Source organism: Caretta caretta, chromosome 13, assembly GCF_965140235.1.
Source record: "Caretta caretta isolate rCarCar2 chromosome 13, rCarCar1.hap1, whole genome shotgun sequence".
NCBI lineage: Eukaryota > Metazoa > Chordata > Testudines > Cheloniidae > Caretta > Caretta caretta.
The window spans coordinates 19,389,240-19,406,859 of record NC_134218.1 but is presented as its reverse complement, the minus strand read 5'-3'; the positions used below and the strand labels follow the sequence as shown (position 1 = coordinate 19,406,859).

Genomic DNA, 17,620 nt, shown 5'->3' with positions numbered 1-17,620 from the left:
CTACTTACTGTACTGGCAAATCTCAACTTCCAAATAAATAACAAAAATGACAATGATACAGCTAACATATCTGCAAATCATCACTCTGTTGATTCTGTTTGTATGTTATAGCCCTTTCCACTGACCTGACTGTCTTGCCTGTTTAGATTGTAAGTTCCTTGGGACAGGGACAGTATGTACAGTACCTAGCACAATCGGCTACCATAGGGCCCCAGTATTAGTTGTTCCTCAGGCACTACCATAATAAACATTGTAAATAAATAATAAAATCAGCTCATAGGACAGGGTTAAAGAAAGTTAAAGATCAAATTCACTAAATGCTCTAATTCTGAAAGATCACAAAAAAGAGTGACCATTTGTAATAGACTAAAAAAGTGCATGATTAAAAATTCATAGAGAGAAAGCAACAAAATGGCTTGGATCAAAAGTATCTCATGATTGTCCTGCACTGATTGCGACTGATTAATTACAACTCTGTAAGAACATGTGTATGCTTGAATTCAGTTTTCTACATTTCAGGAATCAGCAGCAACCAAAAAGCCATTACTTAGTAAGTGCTACTTCCGTTTCTGCAGTTCACAAAGGCAATTAGGAGACGTAAGAGAGAGAAACTACTACTACCCTAACCATCATTAATAGCTTCAGCGGGGATTTCATTTCTATTTTGCTGTTTTTCATCACTGTCTGCCAGAAAAGCAACCTCCCTGGAAATTATTTTGTGAACAATCAAGCTACTGGGGAAGATTTTTTTCCCAATTACTAAGCTCCCTGATTGAACCTTGTGCAATAGCTGTTTATTAATAATCCTTAGCATTTCTACAGCACTACTCCTGAGGATATCTCAATGGTTTATAAGCCTCATTTAACCCTCTAACCCCCCTCCCCCACCTTGTTATCTCCATTTTACAGTTGGGAAAAGAGAGGAACAGAGAGGAGAAATGACTTTCCCAGGATCACACAGCAAGTCAGTGACAGGGAATCCTGACTCCAATCCCTTGCTGCAATCACGCCCCCACTGGAAAAGGTTGTGTGCTGTAAAGGCTTGATCCTAAACCCACGGTAGACAATGGCACAGCTCTCATCCACTTTAGTGGTGCAGGATCAGGGCCTAAAGAGCAGTGACTGTCTTACCCGGAGCCTGCAGATAGGGCCACTAACTGCAAAAAGTTATTGTTTAAAAGAGGTATTGGCTGTGTCTCTCTACCTGTCTAGGTATCAATATGAGTCTCATCACCATTGCATCTGGATGTGTTTTATTTGCGCCATTACTTTGCTATGTATCACCCACCCTTTCCCTTTTTGCCCCAGGACATATTTGCAAATCAAATGCTCCACCTCACCAGGTTTGTCCGGTGAAATGTCTTATTCAATAGCTCATGGCTCCCAACCGGTATCGAAGTTAACCATGGCTCACAGGAATCTATTCTGATCCGCATGGCAGGCGGAGGAGCCAGGATGAAGGGGAGTGTTGAGAGAGGGTAACATTCCAATGCCCTTTCACCTTCATAATGAAACATATTCTATTAAAAAGGGCATTCCAATATATATTAAACTCCAGCTAACAGGCCTGCTTTTGTCCCCATCGAAGTCAATGGAAATTTAGTCACAGAGCTCACTGGGAACAGGACTGTCCCCAGATTGTGCAATCTATTGCACTATTTGAGCTACCTGGATTTTCTTCATTTTCTCTGTTGAGAGCTTTAGATGCTTCTTTCTCTCCAAAGAGGCTCTTCAGAATCGCATTTGCGATTGGAAGCATCATAGCGGTGGAGGCTGTATTGCTTAACCACATGGACAGGAAAGAAGTTGTCAACATCATTCCTAAGATCAGCCTGGAAGGCAGAAAAATTAAGTTTAACAATCTGTGTTTTGCAAGGTCAATTTTAGATTCCAGCAGAGAAAATCCCATGCCACAGTCTCATAACATTAACAAGAACAAAGCTGGCTATGGTTATCCTATAATATGCCAGAGCATGTATAACAGGGTTAAGTGCTAATAGGACAAGGCTGAAGTAGTTACATTTCTCCTCTGCTTCATTACAAGCCAACAAAGGAATGAAAACAACCTGAGCTTAATGAAATCAGCAAGCTCTGAAAAAGGTGTGTGTGTGTGTGTGTGTGTGTGTGTGTGAAGACAACAGGGGTGTGTGCAATGCTCTTACTAGTGTGCACTATTCACTATTTGTGGTACTGTTTTCTTGGCCAATCTGCAGCTCAGCTCACGTGTTGAAATCACCAGAGCGTGAGCCTGGGGAATTAGGGCACGAAGCAATCACCATTGGTCTGTAGGTTACCTTGCAGGCTTGACTCCCACTAGCATGAGAACCTTCAGGGCAATCCTGCGGTGCAGGTTCCACTCTTCGATGGCCGACGCCATGATTAAACCACTGAGAAAGAGGAAGTTGGTGTCTAAAAAATACTGTGGGCAAACTTTGTTCGAAGGGAGAATCCCCAGAAATGGAAACAAGGTGATTGGCAGCAGAGCAGTCACAGCCAGAGGCAGGGCTTCTGTGCACCAGTACACGGCCATCACGAGGATCACATAGAGGCATTTTCCCTCCTGAAAAGGCAAAAGGAAATGGAGAGAGAGAAGCTGACGGCTCTGGAGTTACAAACAAGCCTTCGCACATTGGTACACTTAACATGAACAAGTAAAATGCACCCACTTACCACCAGTGTGCAGGGGTAGGGAGAGCAGAGGAGGGTCTCACCCCTCATCTATGTAGAATTTTCCCCAGATCATTCCATTGGGGCAGGATTAAAATCATAGAAATGCAGGGCTGGAAGGGACCTCAAAATGTCATCTAGTCCAGGGCTGATTATACCTAAAACATCCCTGACACATGCTGCTTCAACCTGTTCTTAAAACTTTCAGTAACAGGGATTCCACAACCACCCTTGGAAGTCTAGTCCAGTATGTCACTATCCTTATAGTTAGAGAGTTTTTCCTAATGTCTACCCTAAATCTCCCTTGCTGCAGATTAAGCCCATTACTTCCTGTCCTACCTCCAGTGGAGAGCAATTGCTCTCCATCCTCATTATAACAGCCATTAACATATCTGAAGACTGTTATCAGGTCCACCTCAGTCTTCTGTTCTCAAGACTAAGCAAGCCCAGTGTTTTTTTTAACCTTTTCTCATAGGTCAAGTTTTCTAAACCTTTTAGCATTTTTGTTGCTCTTCTCTGGACTCTGTCCAAATTGTCTAGATCTTTCTTAAAATGCAGCACCCAAAAACGGACACAGTACTCCAGCTGAGGCCTCACCAGTGCCAAGCGAGCAAAACAATTACCTCCTTTGCCTGGCATACAACATTTCTACACATACACGCAGGAATATTTGCCTTTTCACAACTACATCACATTGTTGGCTCATGTTCAATTTGTGATCCACTGTATCCCCCAAATCCTTTTCTTAAGTACTACGACGTAGCCAGTTATTTCCCATTTTGTAGTCGTGCTTTGATTTTTCCTTCCCAAGTGTACTTTGCACATCTTTACTGAATTTCATTTTGTAGATTTCAGACCAATTATCCAATTTATCAAGGTAATTTTGAATTCTAATTCTGTCCTCCAAAAGTGTGCAACCCCTCCCAGTTTGGTGTCATCTGCAAATTTTATAAGCATGCCCTCCACTTCATTATCCAAGTCATTAATGAAAATATTGAACAACACTTGATCCAGCACTGACCCTTGTATAACCCCACGAGATAAATCCTCCAAGTTTGACAGTGAATCCTTGATACCTGCTTTTTGAGTATGGTCTTTCAACAAGTTGTGCACACACCTTACAGTAATTTCATCTAGATCACATTTCCCTAGTTTTCCTTCTGTGGAATGAAGGGAGGGTTCAGGACCTAGAACCTAAGGGCTCCTTAATATCCATGCACATCTCAGGGGCTTTGCCATGGGCATTGGGATATGTGTATGGAGGCTCTGTGCCTCCACATTAGGGGTGGGTACATCTCCCTTGTCACCGAGAGGAAAGTCAGTTGTCTTCATGCACTATTTTTTCCTCCCATTCCCTACGCCTATGGATCAGCACAGGGATGGGAGCAGGAGGAGCAAAACCTGGCTGGAATGGGAAGGGAAATGTGCATTGATCCTTCCAGACACCAGCAACAATAAATCCTCCAGGGACTGCATTAACTTTTGCACTGAGACCCCTCTATGCCCTTGAGAGTGATTGTGGGGAGAGCCGGCAATAAAGGAAACAGAGAAATGATCCACTTGACTAATTATGTTGTTAATCTTCTGCCTACAATGCTGCTCAGATGAGATGAAGGTTGCTAACACCCTGGGTTTTCCAACAGAGTTTACAGACTGTAATGCAAATATTTTTTTGCCCTCAGTCCAAGTTCCAGAAACTTTGCAAGATCAAATGACCTTTTTTCCCTATTGCCCAATCCTCTTCAGCTTCCAGAAAGGAAAGTTTCACCAAAATGAATTTCAACTCAGGTGTCATGTTCTGTCTCTTGTACCAGTGATTTAAGCTGTTTGTCAGCATCCCAGTGCAAGAGCTCCATCAACGAAGCTCTCAGCTGATCAGGTTAGATAAAAGCACAATTCAGAGGGCTAGTTGTAAAGACAAGAGTTTTTATTTTCCAAAAAGAACACTGACAATTTCTACATATGAATTAAGCAATTCAACTCAATGGGATACAACTTGTAGTCTAATAATTTACTTGCAGTGCAGGATCAAAAGCCAAGGTTTACAGACACAACCAGGCATGAAGAATTGTACCATGATTCTGAAGTGTCTCGTTGCAATTTTGTGGTGTCATCTATTAATCAATAACAAAAATAGCCAATGTGGTATTTTTGACAGAACTGTCATTTTCTTGATGTAACTTAGTTCAGAACAAAAAGTGGTTGGACCCCAACCAAAGAAAAGTTTTCATTTAAAACAAGGAGTGTATCTTTAACAGCACCCATCCACCCACCCAAATTTTGATTAGGAGTAAGTATCCCCAAGAACAACACCCACAGCCTCTAAAAGTCCTTAATGAAACTGAACATTTTGAATGATCAAAGCACTCTGCAAATGTTAATGAACTAGTGCTCCCAGCCTCTGGGAGGTTGGTTAGTAAGCATTAAGGGAGTTAGGTGTCTACATTCAACTGATGTTTGCCTGCCATCGTAGCCAGTGTTCTTTGGCCAGGGCAACTGCTTTGCTAGTTGGTGGGGTGGTCAGGTCCCCCACATCCAATGCATATACTGTCTGTGCAGCATGCATCACCCAGGGAATATGTAGCAATGTGTTCCTCCTGCCCATCATACTATATCCCACTCTGCAGAGCCGTTGCATACCAGCACCACTCTGCTTCCCCCCGCCCTCCCATGCAGCGTAGGGATTTGGGGAATAAATAAGTCTCTAGCTCAATTAAAGTTCAGATAATTTTTGGTAGCAAATGCAAACTTTCAAGTGGGTCTTGTGATTGGGTTAATTTTTAACCATTTAATGATTGCTAGGGAAGTCTTGGGCAACCCTGCACTGCCCCGGAGCTGCTTCCAGTTTTACCAGAGACAAAACTGGCTCGTTAGAGAATGGCCTCTGCTCCACTGTGCCCAAGAAATACCTTTGTTCCACTGACGAATCCGGGATTTTTCATACTATGGTACCTACTGCGAACTCTACAATGGCAGAGGAAGCCAAGCCTCACCTAGCAAGTGTTACTACAGAAGACAGACTTCCACTGCCTGGCAGCTTGAAGGAGGGGACAGGAACAACCCATCAGAAGGCGTGAGCTGACATCTTGGAGGGACTTCAGGGACTTGGAGGGACAGTGTTATGGGAGCTATTGGAAGACTTTCTTGGTCAGACAAAATTTGCTGGGCAATGCACATTCATCAGCCCATTGGCTGCTTAAGCCCTCCCTGCCATTTGTCACAGGCTAGGGAGAAGAATTAGTAAGGCTAACAGTTTGCAACCACTTCTATACACACATATTGATACCTTAAGCTCTTGTACCTGCTACTGGTACTCAGAACTCCCTTTCTCTGCCTCCACAATGAGGAACCATGCTGCGGCTTGGTGATAGTCACAGTCCCCTGGCAAAATTTGGATAGCATCAAAGGGCCTCTCCAAATTACAACAGCCTCCTTGGGCTGCCATGCTGTGTACTACAGCCCCACAACCAATACACCCCTGAGGCCCTCAGCCACACACACCTATGCCAGGAAAGCCAAGGTGGGAGAGGACCTTACTCAGTTCTTGTGACAGGGGATTCCTCCCCGGGCCAGAACCTTTAGATCGCCATTCAACACTCTGGCCCTTCTGCCCAGTGTAAAGGGGTCATAGTAGAGGTGAGGATTTCACCTTTGATCACCATTATCTGGCATACAAATACCTACCAACCTCCAGGTTGCAAACTGTTGTTTGTTGCTTGCAAACTGTTCATAATTTGACATTCATATTGTTTTGATTGGACACGAAGGTCACATGGTCTATTCACGGAGTGGGTGACCACAAGCAGGTTTCCACTCAGAATACGCGCTTCTTGCAATTATTCTGTAAATCATCATGTAAAACATGCCTTGTCTGCAAACATTCTGGCTAGCAAACAGAGGTTAAATGACTTACCCAAGGTCACGCTGCAAATCAATGGCAGAGCTTGGATCCCAGTTCTGTGTTCTCACCGGCTAGGCTACACTCCCTTCCCAGAAGCAGAGATAGAACCCAGAAGCCCTAACTCCCAGGCCCCCACTCTAAGCAATAGATATCACTGCTTTTCATTCTGTACATGCCTTCTCACCAGTGCACCATACCCCATTCTTGCAATCACTTCCTCTTGCAACCTTGATGCTGCTAGCCCACTGGGCTCTATGGACACCACCCATCATCTCCAGTCAGCCTCAGACACCCACTATTACTACATAGTTTGAAAGTAGTTCCTGCTCATTGCTTTTAAATGTGAGAGCTGTAACCTTTTCCTGGAAGCTGTTAAGTTTCCTTACTCCAGGCAGGAGATATCCATTGCTTCCAAGCCTGCCAGCTCCTATATCTTGCTTCTGAGTTAGTTCTAAGTTGACCTGTGTTCATTAAGGGATTGAACCTGTGTTTTTAGACAGCATTGGGCATTAAACACTTGATTAGAGCCCCTGGTAGCAGGCCTGGCTACAGCAGATGCTGCCAAGCCAGGGGACTGTAGACCCTAAGTTCATTAGCAGCAGTTGTAACAAGCACTTTGCACAGCTCATTAAAAGTGCCCCCTATGCCCAAAGTTCACAACTCCCCCTCCAGTTCTTGGGTTAGATATTCAAGAATTTCAGCAGCAGCCAGAGAGGTGGGGGTGACCCGAGGGGCCCTGGTGCAAAATGTGGTAAGGGAGATGCACTTCCTCAGGAAACCTTGCATTGTGGCTGACAAGGTTCCTTCCCCACTCTGAACTCTAGGGTACAGATGTGGGGACCCACATGAAAGACCTCCTAAGCTTATTCTTACCAGCTTAGGTTAAAAACTTCCCCAAGGTACAAACTTTGCCTTGTCCTTGAACAGTATGCTGCCACCAAGAAGTGTTTTAAACAAAGAACAGGGAAAGAGACCACTTGGAGAAGACTTCCCCCAAAATATCTCCCTAACCCCTACACACCCCCTTTCTGGAGGAGGCTTGAGAATAATATCCTAACCAATTTGTTACAAAATCATCAAAGACCCAAACCCCTGGATCTTGGAACAATGGAAAAAATCAGTCAGGTTCTTAAAAGAAGGATTTTATTAAAAAAAAGAAAGGTAAAAATCATCTCTGTAAAATCAGGACGGAAAATACTTTACAGGGTATTCAGACTTAAAACACAGAGGATCCCACTCTGGGCAAAACCTTAAAGTTACAGAAAACAGGAATAAACCTCCCTCTTAACACAGGGAAAATTCAGATAAAACAAAAGATAAACTAATCTGCCTTGCCTGGCTTACCTATACTGGTTGCAATATTGACTTGGATTAGGATGGGTTGGAGGAGATGGATTTCTGTCTGGCCTCTCTCAGTCCCAAGAGAGAACCACCACATAAACAAAGAGCACAACAAAAGCCTCCCCCAAGATTTGAAAGTGTGTTGTCCCCTTATTGGTCCTTTGGGTCAGGTGCCAGCTGGGTTAGCTGAGCTTCTTAACTCTTTACAGGTAACAGGATGTTGCCTCTGGCCAGGAGAGATTTTATAGCACTGTATACAGAAAGGTGGTCGCCCTTCCCTTTATATTTATGACAGTGGCACTTAATGCATAGTCTGACAGATTGCCCTTTCATTGTTTCAGCTCCCACTGAGGGAGCACATGCTGGAATCCAGCCAAACCTGCCTCTGAGGTAGGACTTTCTCTGTCCCACCTGTGAGAGAGGCAGGTGGAAGTACAGATGATGCCAGTTTCCCCAAGGTCTCCTCCTTCAACGATGTGACTCCCTCAGAGAGCATTGACAAATGCAGGAGGTGCCATTCAAATGTCAGCACACCAGGATCCTGCAGTCTGTCTGCCAATGTATGTACTCGCACAGCCCTCTTTATGTGGTATCTCTGCTTACAACCGGAGCTGTTGCTGCACTGCAGGGGGCTAATGGTGAAGTTTTCTTAACAGCGTCCCCTCAGTATGGATGGAGGGGTGGGGGATGAGCAGCAATGGAAGGGCCCCAACTTGACTGGTGGACTTTCAATCCTCTGACACCCAAAGCTATCAAAAATCGGAGAAACACCCTGTGCCACTGTTCATAAGGAAACTCCTAGCCAGGTGAATGTCACCTGGGTGCACACTCGGATCATGTCCACTGAAAGGTTCACTGAGGAGTTCAAATCTTTTCAGGGAGCCTTGGCCCACTTAGGATTTTCCTCGTGTTAAGTTTGTGGTTTCTTGCAGTTCCAGTGCAAGTCCGGATGAATCTTTGCCCTTTGACCCACAATGCAGAGGGGGTCATCCATCCCTTGTGAATGGAAATTGGGTCAGCTGGTTTGGCTTTCCAGGGGATCTGTCATTTACACTAATTGGCCTTCACAATTCCAGTGGAGCTTTTACAGAGTCGAGTTAAAAAACCCTGAAGACCTTGAATAACTCAACCCCACCTCCCACACCCAGCCCCCACTGTGCACTCATAGTGCCCAGTGCTTAGGCCAAACTGAGACCTAAGATAACGGTTCTGTTTAAATGCTGTACATTAGGCCCCACATCTCCAGTCCCCTTTAAAAGATATTAAGAAGTGTATTGTGTTATGGCCAAAATCCAGCCTCTCCTTCATGGCTGTGGAGGGCCCTTTGGCAGCAGAACTGGTGTGGTTCCAGTACATAAGGTAGGGGTGGATGTGGGGGCCACCTGTGACATTAGGAACTGGGCCTTTAAGGGCTGAGCTTCCAAGGCAGAGAGTCTGTGAGGGGTGCTGTGAAGCTGCTTAGCTAGTTGGAACAGGACACAGAATAAAGCACATTAAGCACCGAGTGATCACTGAACACTACAATGCACAGCTGGACCAATACCCACCAGATCTAACTTCCACTAACTGTTAATACCCCCCTCAAGGCAATTACACTGGCATAGCTCACCAGAGCACAGTGCCCTCTGCCCTCCACCCCACTCTGTCGTGCTCCCTCCTGCCCAAGGGTGTGGGGAATGGGCAGCATAGAGCTAGCTACTGTGGCTTCTTATTACCAAGGGATTCCTCTACAATCAGGGCTTGCCTTAGGGCAACTTTCCAACTGCTTTATGCTGCTCAAAGCTTCCAGGACGGCGGGCTGAGGTACTGGCCCAGGCTGTTCATCATATATATTTATCAGGGTTTAGCTACTATGCCAACAGATAGATTATATATTAAATCAATGCATGGACTTGCACCTGATCTAGCTTTATTACCTTCACTGAGGGCCTGGATCATAAGAAGCTGGTTTGAGAAACCCCCAAATCAATGAGGTTTCTAGCAGCTGTCCGTTCTAAGTCAGGCATTTAACTTCAGCCAGGCAGTTAATGGCATATGTTCCACAGCCAGCACACGTTCCTTTTACAAGCCACTATGCCATCTGCTATGCCACCACATGGGCTCCCCTCACCTGCTGAGACTGCCTGTTCAAGCCTCTTGGTGAACAAAAGCTCATGCTCAAATAAATTGGTTAGTCTCTAAGGTGCCACAAGTCCTCCTTTTCTTTTTGCGAATACAGACTCACACGGCTGTTCCTCTGAAAATTGTTATATATGTAACCGGTGTCCTTCATTTCCCAGCCTGCTGCTGAGGCTGTGCAGGACAGGTTAAACACAGTTCCAGACCTCAGAATTTAATCCCACGTGGATACCTAAGTAAGGTTCTTTGCTTGCTGAAGAAAAATGAGTCAATTTATATTTTGACACCCGAGGTTTTACCTCGAATGTGAACAAATGACACTCTGCAAGAGTGACTTCCAGCTGTAGGCTCATCCATACTCTAAACTTAAGGAGGACGGCATGGTTCAGATAGTGAAATTGCCGCTCAGATTTGTTTTAAACATGCAGGGCCAAATTCTGCCCTGATTTATAGTCACTACACCAGGAATTTGGCTTTAAAGTAATACAGATAGTAATGGCAGTGAAGCAGCAATTTTTAAAATTGAGACTGAATTTAGAGCTCATGAAAATTAAAGACTAATTGCTAACATAGCTCAGTCAGACACGGTGAAAGTTTGCCACATTCAACTCTGCCAACGTGAGTGCTGAAGGAATTGGCGGCTGTGATTGCAGAGCCATTGGCCATTATCTTTGAAAAGTCATGGCGAACCGGGGAAGTCCCGGATGACTGGAAAAAGGCTAATGTAGTGCCAATCTTTAAAAAAGGGAAGAAGGAGGATCTTGGGAACTACAGGCCAGTCAGCCTCACTTCAGTCCCTGGAAAAATCATGGAGCAGGTCCTCAAAGAATCAATCCTGAAGCACTTGCATGAGAGGAAAGTGATCAGGAACAGCCAGCATGGATTCACCAAGGGAAGGTCATGCCTGACTAATCTAATCGCCTTTTATGATGAGATCACTGGTTCTGTGGATGAAGGGAAAGCAGTGGATGTATTGTTTCTTGACTTTAGCAAAGCTTTTGACACGGTCTCCCACAGTATTCTTGTCAGCAAGTTAAGGAAGTATGGGCTGGATGAATGCACTACAAGGTGGGTAGAAAGCTGGCTAGATTGTCGGGCTCAACGGGTAGTGATCAATGGCTCCATATCTAGTTGGCAGCCGGTATCAAGTGGAGTACCCCAAGGGTCGGTCCTGGGGCCGGTTTTGTTCAATATCTTCATAAACGATCTGGAGGATGGTGTGGATTGCACTCTTAGCAAATTTGCGGATGATACTAAACTGGGAGGAGTGGTAGATACGCTGGAGGGGAGGGATAGGATACAGAAAGACCTAGACAAATTGGAGGATTGGGCCAAAAGAAATCTGATGAGGTTCAATAAGGATAAGTGCAGGGTCCTGCACTTAGGACGGAAGAACCCAATGCACAGCTACAGACTAGGGACCGAATGGCTAGGCAGCAGTTCTGCGGAAAAGGACCTAGGGGTGACAGTGGACGAGAAGCTGGATATGAGTCAGCAGTGTGCCCTTCTTGCCAAGAAGGCCAATGGCATTTTGGGATGTATAAGTAGGGGCATAGCGAGCAGATCGAGGGACGTGATCGTTCCCCTCTATTCGACATTGGTGAGGCCTCATCTGGAGTACTGTGTCCAGTTTTGGGCCCCACACTTCAAGAAGGATGTGGATAAATTGGAGAGAGTCCAGCGAAGGGCAACAAAAATGATTAGGGGACTGGAACACATGACTTATGAGGAGAGGCTGAGGGAGCTGGGATTGTTTAGCCTGCAGAAGAGAAGAATGAGGGGGGATTTGATAGCTGCTTTCAACTACCTGAAAGGGGGTTCCAAAGAGGATGGCTCTAGACTGTTCTCAATTGTAGCAGATGACAGAACGAGGAGTAATGGTCTCAAGTTGCAGTGGGGGAGGTTTAGATTGGATGTTAGGAAAAACTTTTTCACTAAGAGGGTGGTGAAACACTGGAATGCGTTACCTAGGGAGGTGGTAGAATCTCCTTCCTTAGAGGTTTTTAAGGTCAGGCTTGACAGAGCCCTGGCTGGGATGATTTAACTGGGAATTGGTCCTGCTTTTGAGCAGGGGGTTGGACTAGATGACCTTCTGGGGTCCCTTCCAACCCTGATATTCTATGATTCTAACGCCTCTGTAACCTGACCTGCAGCCGCTACTGCTATTCCAGTCCTTGGCTCTCCGCACTGTACCCCACAATGTGCCGAAACACTGATCTGCAGCACCCCCCGCACACAATGCCCAGTTCTGAGCTGCAATCCCCTCCACTCTTCTAAATATTGGGTCTTTCTAGAGCAAAAAAGTGCAAATCATGCTGAACTGTGTGGACGTGCACATGAGGAGTGAGCTACCAGTATATTAGAACCGCTGAGTCTGGGCTTCCAAGGGCTGGTCTATACTACAAAGTTAGGTTGACATAAGGCAGCTTATGACAAGAAAGCCCTGCTCCCTCAGAGAGCTGGGCAGGTGGACCCTGCTCCCAGCTGGGAACCAGGGTGAGAAGCCCAGGGGACTTTGGACTCGGATCCCAGCTGGGAGCCAGGGCGAGAAGCTGGGGTGACTTCCTCCCCACACCTGGCAGGGAAGGGGCAGGCAGGAAGCCCTGGGCAACTTCCCCTCTCCCGGTGGGGAATAGGGAGCAGAATGGGAGGTAGCCCACCAGGACCCCAGGAGCCTGTGGGGCAGCCAGGGTCCTGGCAGGGAACTGCCAGTAGAGCTGAGAGACCAGGCTCTCAGCTCCCCACACTGTCCCTCTTAGGTCAATGGAAGTGCTCCTGGTGAGGACATGCACTACCGACCCAAGGAGAGTAGTGTAGACAGGCACTACTGCAGTAATTACTGTGGTGGCTGCAAGGTGACCTAGGTTTGTAGTGTAGACATACCCCAAGACAAGAGTCTGCATTTAACACACAGCATGCTTCTTCTACCACAGATTGTATGCCTGGACCTACATCAGTGTCAGCTTCAAAAGGGAAACCATTAAAAGTTTTAGTCACTTGTTCAGCCACAGAAAATGAATGCACAAGCTAATATAATGAGCTATTTACAAGTCTGCAGAAGGAATTAGATACCTGTTATGTAATCTTATTTCTGCCCTTTGAAACAATCAAAAGATTTCATGTGCACTTAGTAAGACATCATCCAAAAACAACAGTTATGCAAAATGGAAACTATGGATTTTAATTCCATAAAGGAATTCTCACTGCTACTGTGTGGTGACATCAACTAAAACAATGTTCCTGCCTCTTCTTCTTCTTTCTTTTTTATTTCAGGGATTCATGTTGTGACTTTGGATGTGTAGGTTTTATCTGACTAGAGCCATGCACAAAGTCAGTAGACTACACAGGTGTCCCCAACACAGCTCTGCGAATGCACGTGAATCATGACCTGCTATAGCCATGGTTGTTCCAGTCCAGAGCTTCTCTTGAGAAGAGACTGCCAAACATACTGAACTGTGCCCAATTTTTGCTGACAGGAACAAATTCATTTTCAAGTGGATCTGAGTCATGATGTGAATTCAAGGGTGAAATCCTGGCCCCGTTTAAGTCAGTGGCAAAAAACTTCCCAATCATTGGGGTGAAATACCCCAAGTCTCCTGAGAGGAAATACAAGTCATTCTAGACATCTAGCCAAACTCTGTGTGATTTGTAAAAATCCTGTATTTCCCCAAGAAGGTTTTCAGCATTCACTGTAAAGACATGTCACTTGCTCTGCTGTCTAACACACAGTCCCCAAGCCCAAATCCTAAACTAAAAACAGCTTGTACAAAATAATCCAAATATTCACTCAAGAAGCTTCGTCAGTCATGATAACAAAGGTTGCCTGTTTACAAGCACATCCCACACCTGCAAAATGCCATATTTCGCAACACTGCTTGTAAGAGGGAATGATAACAAGCCATTGAAACCATGTAATACTCACTGGGCATATTGTGGTCCATGCGTCACTTTATTGAGAATCCAGCCACAATGCTAACACCAAACCTGCAACTTTTGGCTCTCCTGAGAAAGCTGTTCTTGGGTGTAGATCTTGGGATTGCCTTATAGTGGGATTTCCTTACAGTTGGGGAGGCAGTGTACCTAGTAGATAGAACACTATGCTGGGACTCTGGAATCCTGGGTTAGTAGCTCTACTGGCCTGCTGGGTAACCTTGGGCATGTCACTTCATCTCTCTGTACCTAAGTTTCCCTTTGAGATCTACTGATGAAAAACATTCTAAGTACTCAGTATCCTAGGAAGGTTGAAAGAGTAGAATCCCATACTAGTTAGTGCCAGATCTTAGCATATTCCACTTAATTGTAGCCAGTTCTGAGACCCTTCTTGCTTAGTTCTGCATTAGTCAATATTCCCACCACCCTGGGTTGGATTGGTTTGTTTGGAGCTATCGCTGCCCCCTCCCCGCCCCACCAAAACTCTAGGCACTTTCACAAATATATAAATACACATCACAGTTAACATCACTGTATCTGCATCCTACAACAAAGCAGCTTTTCACCAAGACATCAAAAGAGTTAAACTAAGCACAGGCCCTGCCCCTGAACTCACTTCCACCCCAAGTCCCCCAGAGCAAAAAATGATGGACTTCCAGTGTCCCTACAGGGACCGCTCCTCAGAAAACGCCTTCCTGGCAGTTAAACCAAGGGGGAATCTAGCTCAAGAAACTATGCTATCCACAGCTGGGGTAGCACAACAGGGGAAGAGAGCCAGAGTAGCCACGGCCCAAAGCAGTTAGGGATAAAACCACGCAGGGTAATGGCTAAGCAGCCAGCGCAGCTCACAGTCATAGGCTAAGCCTTATCCATGCTGTGAGTACAGGTAGAACCCCTTATTTTCACCCTCAGGCCAGACTCTGCTCACAGTGCCAGGGGCTTAATGCCATGCTGTAGAATCTGACCCCTAGTGTACTCTGGCGGGTATGGACCATAGATCTAATTCCCTCTGCCTTCTCTCTTTCCCCTTGTGAGATGTGTGGCCCCACCCGTGCAGGGGGCCCTGTGCAGTGCAGTTTTCCCAGGCTCAGGAATCCAATGCCATTCTACCCTCTATGGAGCTGGAGGCACCGTTTGCATCAGGTATTTATCATTTATCAAGCAAACACTGAGGATCGGGTGGGGAAAGCTGGGGTGGGAAGGTTCATGAGGTCTCCTGACTTGAAATGCTCCTTCAGGGCATAGTGCTGCTGGTTCCCTTGTCTTCTTCTGGTGGGTGAGGGAAAGCTCTCCCCAGGCAGTCAGCAGGGAGGGCAGGCTGTCCGGGGAGGGGATTCAGACCCGCATGGAGGCCAGCCCCAGTGTCGCCAATAACTTGACTGGAAAGGGTCTGGAAAACACGCTCATGTAGCAGGTGCGGCGAGTGCCGACGGGCTGGAGGGGGGCACTTGGAGCCGGGCACGGGCGCAGCCTTTCCGCAGTGCCTTGGCCGGGCGCAGAGCGGGGAAGGGAGCGCAGGAGCGGGGCACACATCGCACGTGGAGCCGGGGCTGGCTGTGTGTCCCCGCTGCCGGGCGCCCTGTGCCAGCGAAACGCGGCTCTGAGAAGCCGGCGCTTGGCGCCGAGAGACCCGGCGGAAAGTTCTAAGAGTTGGACACCAGCTCGCTGGCTGCGGTCCCTGCTGCATCCAAAGGCGCCAAGGCCGGGCTCCGCCGGGACCGCGAGACAGCCCCGGCCCGGGGGAGGCCCCAGGGGCAGACGAGGCGCTGCGCCGGTGGCGGATCGGTTCCAGCTGGGGCGCTCCAGGGCGGGAGCACCTGGCCCAGAGCAGGCAGGGCAGAGGGGAGTGGCTAGGGGGCAGGTAGGTGACTTGCCCTGCGAAAGGGGACAGAAGAGATGTGGGGAGGGAGCATGGCAGGCAGGGCAGGGGCTCCTCTCGGGGCAGCGAGCACGGCGGGCGGGGCTCCCTAGGATGGAGGGAGGGGGGTCGCTAGGGGGCCAGGTCTGGAGGTGTCTCTTGGAGACAAGCAGGGGAATCGGGATTCCCTGGGGGCAGGCGGGAGGGATCCCCTGTGGGGCTCCAAGGGCGGGGGGGCAAGAGAAGGGGTTACCTTGGGGGGCAGGCTGATGATGATGGGCAGCAGCACCAGCGGGGTGCAGAGTAACACCAGGAACCGGCGGATACTCCACACTTTCTTCACTAGGGCTCCGATCGCTGCCATAGCCCGACAGACACCCAGCTGGACCCGAGTGCGCCCGGGCGCAGGGGCCGCCGCTTTATCCCGGGGGGAGGAGAGTTACTCCGGGGGGAGGAAGGGAGGGCTCTTACCTGGGGGCGGCACAGAGCACGGGGCCACTGCTGCTGGCCTTCAGCCCCCTCCCCCGGACACCCCGCCCCTCTACCCGGGGCACACACACACCCCGGCTCCGGACACCCCTCCCCTGCCCCCCACGTCCGGACATACACACACACACACGCACCCGCATGACAACCCAGCTCCTCATTCCTTCCACCCCCGGTCCCGCATCCAGCCCCATCCCGCCTTGTCCAGGCTCCGGCCACCCCACCCGCAGGCCCCCCGCACGCTGCCCCGGGAGCTGGAGTCCAGAGGCCGGCGCGGGTCCCCGGCAGAGGACACCTGTCTGTTGCCTGGAGGAGAGGGAGCTGTTTGATACAGAAAACAGCTTCCCCTCCCCGAGCTGAAGGGCGCATGATGTGCAAAGCAACCCCACGGAGCTGGTGAGCGGTGAACTCCGGCGAACTAGGCTGCGCGATCTTCTCCAGTCTGGCTAGATACCACCGTGATGGGCGCCTTAGAAATCCCTAACCGCCCCAAGGCTGGGGACAGGGCGGGGGCAAGGAAGAGGGGTTTTGCACCCAGTTCTCTCAGAAGTCATCGCTCAGTATCCTGGGGGCACGACCCATCCCTTGTGGGTCCCACAGCCAGCTCCCACGGGTTGCTGGCACGCCAGTCTTGGAGCGCTCCCTACGCTGGCCAGCCAGAGTTGGCGGAAGAAGAGCTGGCCTGCTAGCGGAGGGCCTGGGCACCCTGCAGAAATAGGGTCCCTACCAGCTCTCCCTAGCCTCCACCCTTCTGCAGGAAGCGCGGTCCTTGCTGCTGCCCATGCCTCATGGGACTCGCTGCTGCTCATCACTCCCCCCCCCCCCCCTTTGGCTTGAATGTCAGGGAAGTGCAACCCCCTCTCTTGAGCCTGCTCGGATGATGCTGCTTCCTGCCGTCATCGCGGCTTTCCTCCCTTCATGGGTCTCCGCCCAGCAGATGGTAGGTCACGTGGGAATGTGCTGCCTGGAGTCAGAAGCACGAGGGGCCATTGGCTGCATGTGTTCTGGGTATGAATTAGGCTCCCTGAGTGCCATAGGGGTGGAGACAGCTCCGCCTTAATCACTGGTGCCACCAACTCCTTTCTACAGCCAACAGGGAGCTATCCTGAAGTGTTTTCTCAGTTATCAAACACCAGATCCCTCTCTTCAAAGCCTCATCACTGAAAAGCACCTGATTGCATCTATGACAGGGCTACTCAGAGTGAATCCAGCTGTAAACTAATCACACTTGCTTCACAAGTAGTACACTAGCCATGATGATGTAGGGCCTGGGCCTGCCTTTCTGCAGCCACTTAGCTCGTTTTACAACGTGGAGCTGG

At 48.2% G+C, this 17,620-nt stretch overlaps 1 protein-coding gene across 4 annotated transcripts in view; it reads right to left on the bottom strand.

The window, feature by feature from the left end:
• Nucleotides 1–16,234, bottom strand: part of SLC13A3 (solute carrier family 13 member 3) — a 43,392-nt gene extending 27,158 nt beyond the window's left edge. For 2 of the 4 annotated variants that reach the window (XM_048819500.2, XM_048819501.2), the window contains exons 1-3: nt 16,069–16,234; nt 2,295–2,560; nt 1,669–1,832 (exon numbers count right to left, since the gene is read on the bottom strand). In XM_048819500.2, the coding sequence (XP_048675457.1) occupies nt 1,669–1,832; nt 2,295–2,560; nt 16,069–16,179 (541 nt within the window). In that variant the 5' untranslated portion in view covers nt 16,180–16,234. Of the gene's footprint in view, nt 1–1,668; nt 1,833–2,294; nt 2,561–7,912; nt 7,934–16,068 lie in introns of those variants that run through there. The other 2 variants (XM_048819499.2, XM_048819503.2) reach the window with 2 other exon arrangements.
• Nucleotides 16,235–17,620: the final 1,386 nt, after the last annotated feature.